Here is a 17853-nt window from a genome sequence, read left to right as displayed (position 1 = left end):
TCTCGGGTCATGATCCCGGGGTCCTGGGATCGAGCCCCGCGTCGGGCTCTCTGCTCCGGGGGGAGCCTGCTTCCTCCTCTCTCTCTGCCTGCCTCTCTGCCTGGTTGTGGTTTCTCTCTGTCAAATAAATTAAAAAATATTTTTTTAAAAATGAGGTATTAGACTGCTAGGTACAAAGCCCTACTACCTGTCCTCTCAAAGGGCAAAATGATGTTGAAGGGAAGCCGCCTCTTCCTCTGAGCTCATCTCCCCACAGAGCCTCTCCCACCCCTGCAGGTAGACGGCAAACCTCCCAAGGCAATGGGCCTCTAGGCCTTGGCATTTGCCAGTCTTCTCTGGGCAGACCCCTCCCTCATCTCCAGGAGGCTGGCTCCTTCACATCACTCACTTTCTCCCAAGTGTTGCCTCTTCACAGATGCCCTCCTAGACCACCTGTCTAAAGTGGTACCCACACCCCCCTCCAACTTATCCCTGTTTGTTTTCTGCATGGTACTTACCATTACCTGAAATTTTAAAGATTTTATTTATTTATTTGACAGAGAGAGAGAGAAAAAACACAAGCAGGGGAGCAGCAGAGGGAGAGGGAGAAGCAGGCTCCCCAGCTGAGCAGGGAGCCTGATGCAGGGCTCGATCCCAGGACCCTGTGATCATGACCTGAGCCGAAGGAAGATGTTTAATCACCGAGCCACCCAAGCGGCCCTGAAGTTGTGTTTTCTTAAATGAACTCTTTTAGAGGGAATTTTAGATTCACAGAAAAATTGCAAAGACAGTACAGAGGGTTCCCGTCTACACATCACCCAGTCTTTCTCATGTCACCGCGTTACCTAACCTGACCACTGTACAGCTGTCAGAACTAAGACACTAACCCAGAACATCACCATTAACTAAACTGCAGACTTCGTTCCAGTGAAATTGTACTTCTCCTTTATTTATTTACTAGTTTTCAACTGCCGCCCCCCCCGGAAGGAAAACTCTGAGAAGCAGGGAGGTGGCCGTACATAACTCACCACCAAGCCCCTTAGACCTGGCAATAAACAGTGATCGGTAAAGGGAGGGCCTATGATTACTGAGGACTCCCTCTGCCATGCACTGTTCCGAGTGTACTAAACGTTATAATCATTTAATCCTCAGGACAGCCCACGAGGTATCTACTAATTATGGGGAAACTGAGGCACGGCACAGTTTGGTGGCAGGCCGAGGCTGCACAGGTCATTAGCACCTGAGAGGATGGACTCTGGGGCTGCCCTCCGTACCAGAATGAACGCAAGTCCTTCTGTGTCCTCAGTCCACATCAGAGCAGGGGGCCAGCGCCCTTCTGTGGGCAGCACACTGAGGCCCCAGGGCAGCTGATTTGCCTGAAGCCCCAGGATGGACTGGGGCACAGGGCAGGGATGGAACCTGAGCCTGCTGCCTCCAGCTGGCTGCCCTGGACTCCCCCAGCTCCACTCCCAGGGCCACCATCGACGGGCTCCACCCTGCTGCAGGTAAACAGGCGTCTGGTTCGTGGGCTCTCTCCTGCACCCCCCGACTTCCCAGAGGGGCACTGAGATCCCCCATCACCTCCCTTTGCCCATAGCCTTAGCCACGGCCTCTAGGATCTGACCCCTGGAGAGGCGGGGGCGGAGGACGGGCCCTCTCCATCCTAGAGGAGGCCGCCTTCTCAGGGGGCTAGCTGGGCTCTGGGGCAGGGAGGGAAAGGAAGAAATGGTCATCCCTGCCTGGATGGGGGTGTGGGGAGGAGTGGAGCAACAGGGAAGGTTATTGGGCTTTTCCCAACACCCTGGGACCAGCCGGAGAGGGGTCTGGGCGCCTCCCAAAGGGAAAAGCCACTCTGGAGCCCTTGGACGGGACCAAGGCCGGCCGCCACCATCCAGCCTGGGTTCCGCCCAGCGCCAGCCTGGCGCAGACTCCAAGCCCTAATAATGTTTGCTGGATGCTTTGAATACAAGCGTCAGTGCCCAGAATCTCCTTGAGGTTTCAGCCAGGCGTGCCCGCCCCATCCCCCCTTCTGGGGAGCAGCATAAGTATGGGGGGGGGGCGTGTGACAGGGGACACCATGAGGTGGTGGCAGCCTCCGTGAGAGAGGCAGGCTGCTCCACCCAGAGCTGGGGGTAGGGGCGCCTTGTGCGCGGCTAATTAAACAGTGACTGTGATGAATCGGGGAGAGGCTGCTGCTTGCTAATTAAAGGTGCGGGCGGCTTGCCTGGCAAGGGGGGAAGGCAGGAGCAGCTCTGGAACCATGTCAAGAGGCCAGGCCGGCAAGGACAGCACCAGTTCTGGGCATCCCTTCTATCCTCGGGCCCTCCCAGCAGGGCCCCATGGCCCCCTCCCCACTTCCCTATCTCTCCTACCCACCTTGCCGAGCCTGGGGCCTCAGACTTCCCCCTCCCCACCAACCCAAATTGTGCTCCTGATAAGGGCCCAGGCGTTGGGGAGGAGGAGCCTGCTGGTGCCCAAGGTCTGGGCTGGTGAGAGAGCATCCTTCTGAACCTCTGAGGTTCACTTCCTTTTGCCCCACTCCCAAGAACCCTGAGTTGGGCGAATGAACTCCATCAAGATGGGAGGTGGGCTGGTGTGAACGAGGCCCCACGATGACTTCTGGAATGACAGATTCTGGGCCTCACCCAGTTTCCCTGTTGTAACACACCTGACATTAGCTGGGGTCCTGCTCTAACCCCCATGCCCCGCCGGTGTGGGAGAGAGACAAAGACGGAGGTGGAGAGACTATGTTCCTTTCTGGTCTCAGCACACAAATCTAGAAAAGGAAGATGGGAAGCAAGGATGTCTGGTCCTCAGAGTTCCTAGATAGTAGACAATAAGAGCCCCGACTGCCTGCCCCTGCCGGGCATCTGGTCAGGGCAGGGCGTGGATCGGTGGCTAAGAGCACCCGAGCCCTGGGGCCAGAGCTCCCAGTCCCAGCCCCACCACTTGCCAGCTGTGTGGCCTTGGGCACAGTAGCTAATTGCTCTGGAGCCTTGGGCTCCCCGTCTGCAAAGCTGAGCATGGGCGACGCTGCTACTCAAAGGGTCGCTGAGGGGACCAAGAGAGAGAATCCAGGTGAGGCACTTAGCACAATGTCTGGTCCACAGAACAGGCCCCGAAATGCCAGCCATTATTATATAAAAACTTGGGGGACTCCAGTAGGTGTGGCCCAGTGCCCACCTCTTCCAGGTGACCTCCTTACTGACAGCACAGCTGAGTCCTCTCAGAACAATTCTATCAGACACAGCAAGAGCATGTCACCCTTCCCACCAGGGCTCTCTGACCCCTATAACCTTCTGAGGAAAGTAGAAGAGTCGAGAAGTAAAAACAATGGGTGCTCAGAAAGCTAAGTGACCCGCCCCCCAAGTCAAACAGCTCATCGAGGGCCAGAGACGGCCCTGGTCCCTTGAGTGGGAGGAGAAGATGGGCTCAGGGTTCCCATGGCAACATCTGTTGAGCTTCTAGTGGATGCCAAGTCCTGAACCAGCCACAGGGACCTAGGAGAACTGGACACTCACTCTTGCCTTCAAGAGGACCCAGTCTGGAAGGAGGGAAAACACACCAATAAGGGGAATGCAAGGCAAAGGTGGCAGGCATCCAAGCGGGAGCTCCAGTGCCCTCCATGCAAGGGCCTGAGAGCCACTGCTTTGACAGGGAGCTCCATTTGAAAGCTAAGGTTGCTTTCTGTTGGGAGGGTAACGTCAGCATTGGGGGAGCCTGGAGAGGTCTGATAGGGCCCCTCTGGTGCTCCCAGGAGAAGCCTTCACAAAGGCATAGATACTCAGCTCTGGGAAGTGCCTATGTTACCTGCTTCTGAGGTTTGGGGTCTGTCACTTGAGGTATCTGGGAGTCCCAGATGATGTGGTTTCAGATACTACACTGTCCAGGACCCACAGCAAGAATCCATCCATGTCCTAAAGGGGGCCTCTCTACTGCCATGCAATGCAGTAGGGAAAGGATGCAGTGCCTATAAGGGGCCCAGGGACAGTAGAAACCTTTCCAGGCTGAGAAACTCAAGGCCATTGACCCTGATGTTGGACACCTGGACCTTAGGCAGCCAACCCAAAGCAGGCAAGAATGAGCGCAAGGTCACTGGCCTTGGGGGTGATGTCTCCATCTTCCCTCCTCAGAGATCAGGACTCAGCCAGAGGAATGGGGCAAAGGGCCCCAGGCAGGTCTAGCCACAAGGAAACCCCAGCAAGCAAAGCTAGCAGTTCCTTAAAAACACAACCAGCCTCAGCCTCCCCAGGGCTCCCTGCGCCCTAGCTGGGCCAAATGCTGGTCTGCTGCGCCCTCTGGTGGCCACATGGGGCAGTGGCAGACGCAGCGGCAGGTTTAAGGGTGGGTGGTCAGACTTGGACAGGTCAGAGTGGACCACCTCAACCACTGCACAGATAGGAAAACCAAGGCCTGGGGCCTGTGGGGGAGGGAGTAACTTGCCCAAGGTCATGCGAGTAACTTGCCCAAGTCAGTAGCCAAGCCCAGAACAAAACCCAGACCTCCTTCACCAGTGGCTGCTTCACTAGTGGCTGCTTTTGCTGGGTCTCCCCTTCCCATCAGGGGAGGGAAGACTGAGGGTTCAGGAGGCTCACTCCTCAGTGACCATGGACAACTGGATGGTAGGCAGCTGAGCCTATGATAGGGTACACAGCACTTCCCCTATCTGACTTTGGGCTCTTCACCTCCAAAACCTGGAGCTACTGGCAAGGGCCATGGGGACTGGGGGGCCCTCTCATACACTGCTAATAGTAAAGCTATAAGCAGCCAACTTTTCAGGAAATCCTAAAATGAGCCTTACAGTGAGTACTGGGTATCATACTAACTGTGAAAGACTGGGTGCTTTCCTGAGATCAGGAACCAGAAAATGATGTCCACTCTTGCCACTTTTTTTTTTAAATATGTTATTTATTTATTTGACAGAGAGAGACACAGCGAGAGAGGGAACACAAGCAGGGGGACTAGGAGAGGGAAAGAAGGCTTCTTGCTGAGCGGGAAGCCTGATGTGGGGGCCCGATCCCAGGACTCTGGGATCATGACCTGAGCCGAAGGCAGATACCCAAGGACTGAGCCACCAGGTGCCCCCACTCTTGCCCATTTCTATTCAATATTGTACTGGAAGTTCCAGCCAGGGCACTCAGACAAGGGAAAATAAAAGCATCCAGATTGCAAAGGAAGAAGCAAAACTATAGTTTCACATGGCATGATCTTGTAAATAGAAAATCCTAAAGAATCTACACATAAAAAGTTAGAACTAATAAATGAGTTCAGCAAGGATGCAGGATACAAGATGAATATACAAAAGTCAATTGTTTCTCTGTGCACTTGGCAATGAACACTTCAAAAATGCAATTAAGAAACTAATTTCATTTACACCTCAAAGAGGATAAAACACAAATAATTTAACAAAAGAAGTATAAAATTTATACTCTAAAAATTACAAAATATTGTTGAAAGAAATTAAAGAAGACCTAAATACATGGAAAAACATCTCATGTTCATGGATCTGAAGACCCAGAACTGTTAAGATAGCAAGACTCCCAAAATCAATCTTCAGATTCAACCCCATCCCCCTCAAAATTCCAACTTGCTTCTTTGCAGAAATTGACAAGCTGATCTTAAAATTCTTACGGAAATTCAAGTGATCCCAAATACCCAAAACAATACTGAGAAAAAGAAGAACATTGTTGGAGGACCCTGAGGAAGTTTTCTACAAAGTTACAGTAATTAAAACAGTGTGGTACTGGCACAGAGATAGATGCATAGATTAATGGAATGGAATCAGAGTCCAAAAATAAACCCTCACACTTACAGATAATTGATCTTTAACAAGAGTGCCCAGACAATTCAGTGGGGAAAAGACAGGCTTTCCAACAAACGGTGCTGGGGTAATTAGATACCCAAATGCAAAAAAGAGTCTGGGCATCTTCCTTACACCCCACACAAAAATTAACTCGAAACTGATCTTTGACTCAAATATAAGCATTAAAACTATAAAACCCTTAAAACAAAGCATAGGCCTAAATCTTCATGACCTAGGATCAGCTAATAAGAAGACACAAAAGCATAGAAAAGAAAAAAAAAACAGGTAAATTGGACATCATCAAAATAACAAACTTCTGGGCTACAAAGGACATTGTTAAGGAAGTGAAAAGACAGTGTGCCTGGCTGACTCAGTTGGTAGAGCATGTGACTCTTAATCTCAGCGTTGTCAGTTTGAGTCCCAATTGGGTATAGAGAGTACTTAAAATAAGATCTTTTTAGAAAGAAAGAAAGGAAGGAAGGAAGGGAGGGAGGGAAGGAAGAAAGAAGGAAGGAAGGAAGAAAGAAAGAAAGTGAAAGAACATAGAATGGGAGAAAATATTTGCAAACCATGTATCTGATAAGGAACTGTAACCAAAATACATAAATAATTCTTTCGGGGTGCCTGGGTGGCCCAGTTAAGCATCTGTCTTCAGCTCAGGTCATGATCCCAGGGTCCTGCTCCCCGCTCATCGGGAAGCCTGCTCCTCCCTCTCCCACTCCCCTTGCTTGTGTTCCCTCTCTTGCTGTGTCTCTCTCTCTGTCAAATAAATAAATTTAATAAATAAACAAATAAATAAATAATCTTTAAAAAAAAAATTCTTTCAATGATTAAAGAAAATTACCCAACTTAAAATGGGCAAATTGGAATAAACATTGATCCAAAGAAAATAATACAAATGGTCCATAAGCTCATGAAAAGATGCCAAAGATCACTAGCCATCAGGGAAATGCAGCAAAACCAGGAGATGCTACTTTGCACACACTAGGTTTGCTATCCTCAAAAAGACAGTGTTGGCAAGGATGTGGAGAAGTCAGAACTGTCCCACACTACTGGTAGGAAGGTAAATGCTGGAGCCGCCTTGAAAAACAGTCTGGGAGTTTCTCAAAAGATTAAATAGAATTACCATGTGACCCAGCAGTTCCATACCTGGGAGGTAGAGATCCAAGACAAATTAAAATATACATTTATCCCAAAATTTACATGAATGTTCACAGACGCATAGTTTGTAATAGCTAAGAAAGTAGAAACAACCCAAGTGCCCATCAACTGATGAATGGATAAATAAAATGTGGTCTATCCATACACAGAAATATTATTCAGCAACAAAAAGGAATTAAATACTGGGGTGCCTCGGTGGCTCAGTCATTTAAGCATCTGTCTTCAGCTCAGGTCATGATCTCAGGGTCCTGGGATTGAGTCCCAAATCCTCTGGCTCCTTGCTCAGCGTAGAGTCTGCTTCTCCCTCGCCCCCAACAGGGGCTCGTGCTTTCTCTCACGATCTCTCTCTCTCTCAAATAAATAAAATAAAAAAACAGCCCAGAATTAAATACTGATACAATCTATGACATGGATAATATACCCTAAGTGAGAGAAGTCATTCAGAAAAGACCACACATTATATGATTTCATGGATATGAAAAGTCCATAATGGGCAAACCTCTACAAACAGAAAGCAGACTCTTTTATAGCAGTGGCTGCCTAGAGCTAGGAGGAGGCGACTAGGGAGAGATGGGGGGTGCGGAGTTCTTTATAGGATGCTATTGGATGTGGTGATGATCGCACAATGCTGACTATACTAGAAACTAATGAATTGTGTGCTTTAAATGAGTGAATTGTATGGCAAGCGAGTCAAATCTCAATAAAATTGTGTTTTAAAAAAATGGGGTGCCTGGGTGGCTCAATTGGTTAAGTGTCTGCCTGTGGCTCAGGGCCTGATCTCAGGGTTCCTAGGATTAAGGACCACCACCACCTGCCTCCCTGCTCAGTGGGAAGTCTGCTTCTCCTCTCCCTCTGCCACTCCCCACTATTCCCCTCTTCACATTCTTTCTCTCTCTCAAATAAGTAAGATCTTTAAGAGTAAATAAATAGGAGCACCTGGGTGGCTCAGTGGGTTAAGCCTCTGCCTTCAGCTCAGGTCATGCTCTCAGGGTCCTGGGATTGAGCTCCCCATCGGGCTCTCTGCTCAGCAGGGAGCCTGCTTCCTCCTCTCTTTCTGCCCGCCTCTCTGCCTATTTCTGATCTCTGTCAAATAAATAAATAAAAATATTTTTAAATTGTGATCTCTGTCTGTCAAATAAATAAATAAAATCTTAAAAAAAAAAAGAAAAAAAATATTTTTAAAAAAGAATAAATAAATAAAAGTAATTAATTAATTTTAAAAAACACTATTCTTGGGGTACCTGGGTGGCTCAGTGGGTTAAAGCCTCTGCCTTCGGCTCAGATCATGATCCCAGAGTCCTGGGATTGAGTCCTGCATGGGGCTCTCTGCTCAGTGGGGAGCCCGCTTCCTCTTTTCTCTTTGCCTGCCTCTCTGCCTACTTGTGATCTCTGTCAAATAAATATGTAAAATCTTTTTAAAAATAATAAAAAAAATTTTTTTAAATAAAAAACACTGTTCTTTGGACCCATGATTCTAATTCTAGAAATTTCTTCTAGGAATTACTCAAGTGCATAAAAACTTATGTATCAAGATTTCCATCACAGTATTGTTCATAACAGCAAAAGTGTGAGAGTAACCCCCAAGTGTCCATCAGTAGGGGAACCAGTCAATTATGTTCAACCTTGGGATGGAACCATGGAATCATTAAAAAAAAAAAAGATTAAAAACAAGAGTCACATTTACTAACATGGACAAGGTCTATGATATACTTCCCAGTTAAAAAAAAATTTTTTTTAAATAAATCTATAGGGGCACCTGGGTGGCTCAATAGGATGAGCGTCTGCCTTCGACTCAGGTCATGATCCCAGGGTCCTTGCTCAGCAGGGAGCCTGCTTTCCCTCTCCCTCAAACTGCTGCTCCCCTGCTTGTGCTCTCTCTTTCTCTGTCAAATAAATAAAAAATCTTTTTTAAAAAATCAATGAAATTTTTTAAAAATCTATAGATTAAAAGGACTTAAAAAGACAGATTTTTTTGACAAAATTATAGTATCTAGGGTTTCACACTGGGTGATAAGTGATGACCTTAAAAATCGTGATAACAGTGGGGTGTCTGGCTGGGCTCAGTTGGTGGACTGTGAGTCTTGATCTCTGGGTCGTGAGCTCAAACCCCATGTTGGGCACAGAGCTTACTTTAAAAAAAGAAAAAAAAGGAGGAGGGCACCTGGCTGGCTCAGTCAGTAGAGTATGTGACTCTTGATCTCAGGGTCATGAGTTCAAGCCCCATGTTGGGAGAAGAGATTATTTAAAAAAGAAAAAAGTCAGGAGCACAGTAACTTTTTGTGGGGAGGTCGGGGAAGGGGGCATACTGCGGGCTAGGGTGGCTGGCAGAGTTCTTCACTGGGCAGTGGTTCCAACTGAACGATTATTTTATATGGTCTTTCTGTGTCATATTTTGTAACAAAATAGTTAAAAATCAAGGATATTCATTTCAAGTTTTAAAGCAAGCATCATAAGATTCAATTCTTATAAAAACAATCGATATCCATATGTATATATGCACAAAAACCTCTGGAAGTTTGGGATTTGGGGTGCTCTTAATTTACGTATTTCTGAATTTTTGCAATTTTTTTTCTGCAGTGAACAAGAAATACTTTCATAGCCAGAAAAACACAATAAAGCTGTGTGTCTGTTTTGGGGCAACCCCTTGGAGCTCTGCCATTGTGTGGGCAGGACGGTGGACCTGGGGCACGGGGAGATGATACAGAGGCACGTTCAGGACAAGCCCAAGAGTCATCGTCTGCTTGGCCTCCCCAGGTCTTAGCCGAATCCCCAAGGCCCAGCCTCCACCACAGCCTCCTGGAGACTCAAACATCGCCCCCCACCACCACCACTCTGTGCTCTAGACACTGGGATTGCAGTTTTGGCCTGGCAAACCTGAGGCAGGTCACTGTGCTCCCATCCACACCAGCCCCCTATGGCAGGCCAGAGGAAGAAGCCCTGGGCAAGGAGCAGGGTCCCCTTTGGCTGGCTTTGCTACTAGCAGCACAGAACCCCATGATAACGAGCTAATGAGTGCTTTCTGTATGCTGACCACTTGTGCTAGGTGGGTTCCGTGGTTGGCTTATGAAACCATCCCAATGATCTGAAGCCATGGGTGTAATCATCTTCATAGCACAGATGGGCCAGCTGAGGTCCGGGGAGCCCAGGTGACTGCGTCCAGGTGCTGGGAAGCCCAGGTGCCTGGGGCCGTCACAGCAGCTGAGGCTAGACTTGACATGCGTAGCCGCAGGGGTTCTCCCAGGAATCCAGGAGGGTGGCTGCCCGCATTCTGTGGGAGAGGACTCTGAGGCTGAGACAGGGAAGTCACCTGTCTGTGTCCCACAGCGACTATGTGGCAGGGACAGATGTAGAGCCAGAGAGGCTCAGCAGCAAGAGCTGGTGGCCCCTCCCAGCTGCAAGAGGCCACAGGCATGCGCCCCACCCCCGCCATTTCCCCCGCCCCCAAGGCCATGGACTGGCTCCTAGTCAAGTTAGTAGTTACTGTACTGCAACCTTGGGAGCGTGCACAGCAGCAGTGAAAGTGCATCGTTTCACTTGTGCTTCTCATCAAACCCGTAAGTCTTCTCCCCCTTTTAAAGCCTGGAGACTGGAGATCTAGAGAGCTGAGTGGCAGGCCACGAGGACCCGGGGGGCCTGCCCTGCACGGGCCAGGGCAGCCAGGTGGGAAAGCTCTCCTGGCAGCACAGTCAGCTTCCCTTCCCATCCCAGGGGCGTCAGGAGAGCATCGCGCCTGCTGCCCAGCAGAGCACCCCCTCCCCGCCCACGCCCCCCCCCGCCCCGCCCACCAGCTACAGCGTGTATCTTCCCAGCCGGGAAAAGGACAGTGAATGACAGAGCCAAGGACAAAATGCCAGGGACAGCTGCTGGGGTCTCAGGGGATCTGTAACACTCCGCGGCCTCCTCAGGTAGCCGCAGTCCAAGATTAGCCCAGGCCCCTCCAATAGTCAGGTGGTCGCCATGTCGGGGAGCTCATCACGGATACAGGGCCGCACCACTGGCAATGTAAGCGGCTGCTTCTTGGGTACCCACCACCTGCCAGGGCATCAGTTAGGCTATGCAATCTGGCACGACCCTCACAAAGCCCTTTTAATACATCACATCTGCCTCATTTTACCGAAGAGGCATTGGGGCTCAGAGAGGTGGAGTGACTTGCCCAAAGTCACACAGCCAGAGGTTCCTGGTGGCCAACTTCAACCAAGGAAGGACAGAGGAAGGGATCATCTGGGACCCTTCAGAGGGAGAGTATGGACCTACTATGGAGAGGAGGTGGAAAGAAGGGAGGGCCTGCCTCCTGAGCTCTGACTGTCTTCGGGCATAACTTACTCATCAATCATTTATGATCTGCTTATGCATTCATGGACCCTCTCCACATGCCAGTGTCTTGCTAGGCACTGAGGACTCAGGCAAACCAGGCCCATTTGTGCTCTCACAGAGCTCTTGGCCTAGCAGAACAGAAAGGGAAGCTGAAGCAGGAATAGGCCACCACTTGCCGGGGTGTACTAGTATTTGCTAAGGGCACACTGTGGGCCAGACCCAGGGCTGGGAGCTGAGGGCAGCACATAATGAGAAGCACAAGGCTCCTGCCCTCCTGGAGCCTAGATTCTAGTGGTTTCCAGCCCCAGACCTCCAGGAACCCTGCCTGCTTCCCCCTTCAGCCCTGAACACAATGGGAAATTTCTCCAGGGGTTCTTCAGGGTCCTACTTAGGCCTGGTTCTGGGCTGCTAAGCAGGGATCCAGAAAGGGCAGGGAAACCCAACTCGTGCCTTCCCTATGAACTAAATCAAGGCCCTGGGCAGGCCAGAGCTGTTCAGAGGGGTCTGGACAACTGGAAAGCCAACAGGGACCACCCATTCAGGGTGTAGCCACCAACTCCAGGGGGTGGGGGCACAACAACTCTCACCGAGTGGAGGCCACTTGCCCAAGGAGACCCAGGCCTCACCACACCTTTGTCCCTCTGCTCCCTACCAACAGTCCCAGCTCAGAGGTAGCATTTTGGCGATTGGGTCCAGTGCCTCTGACATTAGGTCCATTTCACAGCCTGGGAAAGGGAGAAATGGGGCAGTGGAAGGATGGCCCAAGATCACCCCAGCTCATGCACAGGCAAAATGGGAACCAGGAATGGTCGGTCCTCTCCACCAGCTCACACACCAGGCTCACACGCATAAGGAGAGGTAGGTTTACAGCCCACAGAGGGAAGCTCCTTTCCTAAGCAACCTCCAGCTTGGTTTTGTTTTTGCGTTTGTGTTTCCAAATGCTAGACTTTTGCTGTCACCTGAGCTGTGAAACTGACCCTCTCAGTGTGAATGGCAGAGAGGGTACCTCGGAACTGCTCCATCTCAGCAGCCAAAAAGTTGGATTTATATTTTAAGTAGAATTTTAAATGGTTGGGGTGTTTTCTGAGACAGAGAGTGAAAGCATGAGAGAGTGTGCACATGTGGGGTGGTGGGATGGGGGGAAGGGGGAGCAGAGGGAGAGAGAAAATCTTAAGCAGGTTCCACACCTAGCGTGGAGCCCAGTGCGGACCCTGAGATCACAGCCTGAGCAGAAACCAAGAGTCAGACATTCAACCAACCGAGCCACCCAGTCGCCACTAAGTGGAATTTTAAAAACTGCCAAATCCCCTTGGTAAAAAAAAAAAAAAAAAAAAAAAAAAAAAAGTCAAACTAGTTAGGAGAATGAAAGAAAAATAGGAGAATAGCTAAATAAATTATTAAGACAATATTATAAAGCCATTAAGTAACTTTAAAGGAAATGTTAACACTGTGAGAAAATATTCACCATATAATGTCGGGGGAGCGGGGAGCCGGCTCTAGAGAATATTACAATTAAAATATACACTTATATGCATATGCATGACCCACATAGAAGAACATTACTGGAGAGAAATACAACAGAATAGCAATGACAGTTATCTCTGGGCAGTGAGATGACAGATGACTTTCATTTTCTCCTTTGCACCTTTTTGTAGTTTCCAAATTTTACCGTGAGTATGAATTGCTTTTATCATTAGACATAAAAGAGAAAGGCAGGGGAGGGGTTGCCCTTGCCCAGGCTCATTCTCTCCACCTCCGCCCACCCTCCACACAGAGCTGGGTAGCCTCTGGGCTCTGTCCTCACTGACCAGTCCAGCACTGACCAGAGCTGAGGGACCCTGGCCAGGCCACCGGAACTGAGGACAGCCGGCACAGAGGTCGTGGGATTCACTGGCCATCTCTGCCTGTGGAGGAACCAGCAAGGGGACACTGCCCTGCCCGGGGCCCTTCAGAAGGGTCCATGGCAGGCTGTAAATTTCCTGGCCAGGGACACTGGGATTTGATGCTCTCAGGGGCTGAGAATCAGAACATTCATTATCTGCTGCATGAGAGAAGTCATCTTCTTTGTTCTTTGCATTTCTTTCAGAGCTGCTGAGTGCAGCAGGAAGGCTGGAGGAGCGCTGACCTGTGTCACCCTCCCACCGTGACCTTAGGTGGGCTCTCGGCTTCCCCACGTGGGACTGGAGCACCGACCCAACGGGTCTCCCTGGGCTTCTGACCTCCAGGCTTGGGGTTTCTTCTAACCTGTGGGGTGAAGCCCAGGGGTGCTGGCCTGCATTCACCCTCCCAGGCGACTGTGCTCTAGGAACTACCTCCTCTGGTGCCCTCTCCCGCCTCACCCCATTCTCACCCAAAGGAGCTGGACTAAAGCAGAGTTTCCAGAGAGGGGCCTCCCTGCTCACTGGGGCTGTGGATTTGGGCAGGTTCCAAGAATGGTGCCCTCACTTCCTTCCAGCTGAGATCCTAACCTCCCCCTCCCTGTTCTGGAAGCTTCCGCCCTTCTCCTGGGCTATTTTAGCAATCAGGTCACCCGTTGGCTCACTCTGAGCCTGCGGTCAATTAAAACCCACAGGCCCTTTTCACAGAAATGGTGGTATCTCTTCCTCTTCCAGATGCTGCTCAAGTCAGGGTCCTCAGGGTGAAAACAGTGTGAGGTGATGGCTTGGTGATCCTCCCGGAGCAGGGGGCCCTGGCTCAGGAGCTGAAGACATGCATTGTTTCCATCCCCACTGTGGCCAGGGTCTTGCAAAGGTGACTGACAGCACGAAGGGGGAGCTGGTCACAAGGACCTTCGGATGACCCGAATACCTACATGGCCTGTGCTGTACCCCGCTGATGCTAGACAGAGAGCCCTCCCTCTGGTCCTCATAGGCTCTGGGCAGGGAGCCAGTCCCCACTTAGAGGGGAACTGTGTGACCTCTGAAGGTCATCGTGTGGTTAGCAGCCAGGCTGTGAGGGACTCTGGGGTGCCCCAGCAAAGCCCAAATCCACTTCGGCTGCTCTGGCACTTCCCAAGGGCCTGGCACATGGCCACTGACCCAGGCTGCCAAATGAGTTCTTTTTTATTTTTTAAGATTTTTTTTTTTTAATTCATTTGAGAGAGTAAGAGAGAGCATGAGCAGAGGGAGAGGGAGAAGTAGGCTCCCCGCTGAGCCAGGAACCCCATGTGGGGCCCCATCCCAGAACCCAGAGATCATGACCTGAGCCAAAGGCAGCCGCTCAACCATCTGAGCCACCCAGGTGCCCTGTGCCAACTGAGTTCTTGTGATGAAGCCTGGGGAGGCTCCATGCCCCTGGTCCTACTGACACAGCAGGTTCCCAAAACCCCACACAAGACCCAAAGCCCAAAACCCTTCTATTACAGCCCACGTGTGCTCTGCTCAGAGCCACTGAGGATGCTGAACGCCTGCTCCAGCTACATGCTCCAGCTCACCCCTTCCCATGGCTCCAGGCTGAGGAACATGGGGGGGCCAGTTCCTATCCATCCCTCCCCCGAGGCATGTGACCCACCACAGGCTCTTCCTGGCCAGCCCAGAGTCAGTGCCAGACCAAGAGCCCTGGGGGACCTGGGGAAGAAAGACAGCAAACATGAGGAAGACTGCAGTTGTAGGGGGCCATGGAGAGCAGCAGGATACATGGGCCCTGCCTGCCTGAGGCTGGGAAGGGCTGGAGGCCGGTGAGGGGCTGCAGCAGGAATAACACGCAAGCCACGCATGGAATTGACAATTTTCAAGTAGTCACAGTAAAAAAGTGAAAAGATAGAAGTGAGGGGCGCCTGGGTGGCTCAGAGGGTTAAGGCTCTGTCTTCATCTCAGGTCATGGTCTCAGTGTCCTGGGATCGAGCCCACATGGGGCTCTCTGTTCAGCAGGGAGCCTGCTTCATCCTCTCTCTGCCTGCCCCTTTGCCTACTTGCATCTCTCGCTCTGTGTCAAATAAATAAATAAGCTCTTTTTTTAAAAGTGAAATTAATGTTAATAATGTATTTTAGTTACTCCAAATTATAAAAAATATTATCATTTCTACATATAATCCATATAAAATTATTTGGACTACTGCTTTGAGAGCCAGTGTGTATTTTATTTCATTTTTTAAAAAGATTTTATTTACTTATTTGAGAGAGAGAGAGCACAAGCAGGAGGAGGGGCAGGGAGAGGGAGGGGCTCAGAGTGCAGAGCAGGATGTGACATAGAGCTTGACAGTGGGGCTCGATCCCAGGATCCTGAGATCATGACCTGAGCTGAAGTCAAGTGCTCAACTGACTGAGCCACCCAGGCGCCCTGCCAGTGCATATTTTATATGGACAAGCAACATCTCAATTTGGACTGGCCACATTTCAAGAGCTCAGCAGCCCCATGTGGCCAGTGGCCACTGGCAGGGACAGCACAGCTGGGCTACAGGGTGCTGGGTAGAGGGGAAGTGGGAGATGAAGTCAGAGAGGTGGACAGGGATCACACTGGGTTTAATTCTGAGAGCTCTGAGAAGACACGGGAGGGCTTGAAGCAGGGGTGCCATGTGATCCGTTGCTGCCTTTAGAGGCTGACTCTGGCGACGTAGAAGGTTCCAGTGTGGATGAGACTGGTGCCCAGAAAGATGCGCAGGTCAGGGCCACAGGTGGCCTGTGCCTTGGTGCGGGCAGCCACAGGGAGCTTCAGGGAGCGCAGAAGAGGCCACGGAGAGGCCGCGAGACAGGGAGACAGTCCTTGCCATCTGCTTTTTTTTCTCTTTGCCAAAATTCTTGCCCAGGAACCTTGTCTCGACAGTTGCCTCCTTCCAGGAAGAGATGCACATGGTTGCTGCTTAAGATAAGCCTGAAGAAGCTCAACCAGAAACCTTCTGCCGGCCGCCCAGACTCCCAATGGCTGCCGCTTTCCACATCTCGCAGAATCGCTCAAGAAAAGATAAAGCTCCTAGATGCTCAGTATCATACAGTAATTAGGCGGTCTCTGGGGCTGGCCAGCTTGGGTTCGAATCCCTGCTGCCCTCCAATTAGCTGTGTGACCTTGGTTTAGATACTTGACCCCTCTGGGCTTCTGTTTCCTCATCACACACTGGCTGTGTAAATATCTCCATCCCCAGGGGTGACCGGGAGGGGATAATGGGTCTACACCCTACAACAGAGCTTCGAGCAGTGCCCCACACGTAGGAAGCACTCATTACATGTCATCCTGTTATTATTCTTGTCGTGAACAGATGAGACAAGTAAGGCACAGGGACAGGAGGGGACCTGTTCAACATCACATCTAACCTAAGGCAGGGCAGGAAGCAGAATCTAAATGTTCTACTCTCTGGTTCTTCAGGCTGACCCACAATTGAAATCGCTGGTGATCCCTTCCTTCAGACGCTTGCCATGTCCTCTCCACATGGCAGATGCCATGCTAACAGCTTGGGGGGCGGGGGGGTGGGGGGACACTGAGATGGTACAAGCCTCATCTCTACAAAATTGAGTCTTTCCCATTCGGAAAAAGCTCTTTCTCAACCACTCTGGCCCACAGGGGAAGAAAACGTTATTCAATACAGGCAGAGCCACAGGTCAACTACAGCAGAGTCAAAACAGTGTTGGCCTGAGAACTGGGGGAGCCCCTCCCTGCCCTGCCTGCCTTGCTCTGTGATGTGAGCAGAGGGCTTTACTTCTCTGATCTCAGCACCCCTGGCTGTGCACAGAAGAGAACAAATGTTAACTGAGCACCTACTCTGTAAAACCAACTTTAAGGTGAGGAAAAGGAAACAACTGTCAGTCAGACTGGGATGTGGCCTCCAAGGACATGGGCCCTACAGCCCAGGTTTTCTGGAATATTCTAGACTGACCCATTCATCTCATAAGAGCTATATGCACACTGGATCATACATCCTAACTTGTAAACTATAATTGGACATTATAACAAATTATGAAAGTCTGGTTCACAAGATTTCACAGACCAGTAACATTTCTAAAGAAACACTGGGAACCTGCAAAGGATTGAACATTTGTTATTCTGCCAAGGAAGGCCCTGAAACCGAATAACAAATGGTGCTGGGAAAACCAGATATTCACATACAAAAGAATGAAACTGGGCCCTTATGTTACTACACACAAAAATCAACTCAACATGGGGGACCTGAGTGGTTCAGTCTGCGTAGTGTCCGACCCTTAATTTCAGCTCAGGTCATGATCTCAGGGTTCTGCGGCTGAGCCCTGCATCAGGCTCCCCACTGAGCATGGAGCCTACTTAAGATCCTCTCTCCCCCTCTCCTTCTGCCCCTCCCTCTGCCTGCTTTCTCTCTAAAATAAAAATAAAGATAAATCCAACTCAACATGGATTCAAGACTTAAATGTAGCCCCTGAAACTATAAACTCCTAGAAGAACACATAAGAGAAAAGCTTCATAACACTGGTGTTGGCAATGATTTCTGGATATGACACCAAAAGTACAGACAACAAAAGCAAAAATAGACAAGTGGGACTGAATTGAACTAAAAAGTTTCTGCCAGACAAAAGAAACAGTCAACTGGGGGCACCTGGCTGGTTTAGTTGGTAGAGTATATGACTCTTGATCTCAGGGTCATGAGTTCAAACCCCATGCTGGATATAAAGCTTACTTTAAAAAAAAATTTTTTA

The 17853-nt window shown here is 50.1% G+C and overlaps 1 protein-coding gene across 1 annotated transcript; it reads right to left on the bottom strand.

The window, feature by feature from the left end:
• Positions 1 to 1572: 1572 nt before the first annotated feature.
• Positions 1573 to 16133, bottom strand: LOC116868775 (uncharacterized protein C20orf203). The gene is given in 5 exon segments (XM_032859417.1): positions 1573 to 2249; positions 2251 to 2403; positions 2405 to 2446; positions 15800 to 15904; positions 16089 to 16133. Coding segments are annotated over 5 exon segments (462 nt in total). The 3' UTR covers positions 1573 to 2132.
• Positions 16134 to 17853: the final 1720 nt, after the last annotated feature.

This window comes from Lontra canadensis, unplaced genomic scaffold, assembly GCF_010015895.1.
Source record: "Lontra canadensis isolate GAN:19392208 unplaced genomic scaffold, GSC_riverotter_1.0 scaffold16, whole genome shotgun sequence".
NCBI lineage: Eukaryota > Metazoa > Chordata > Mammalia > Carnivora > Mustelidae > Lontra > Lontra canadensis.
Note: the sequence above shows the minus strand (reverse complement) of the source record. Positions and strands in the feature narration are given on the sequence as shown.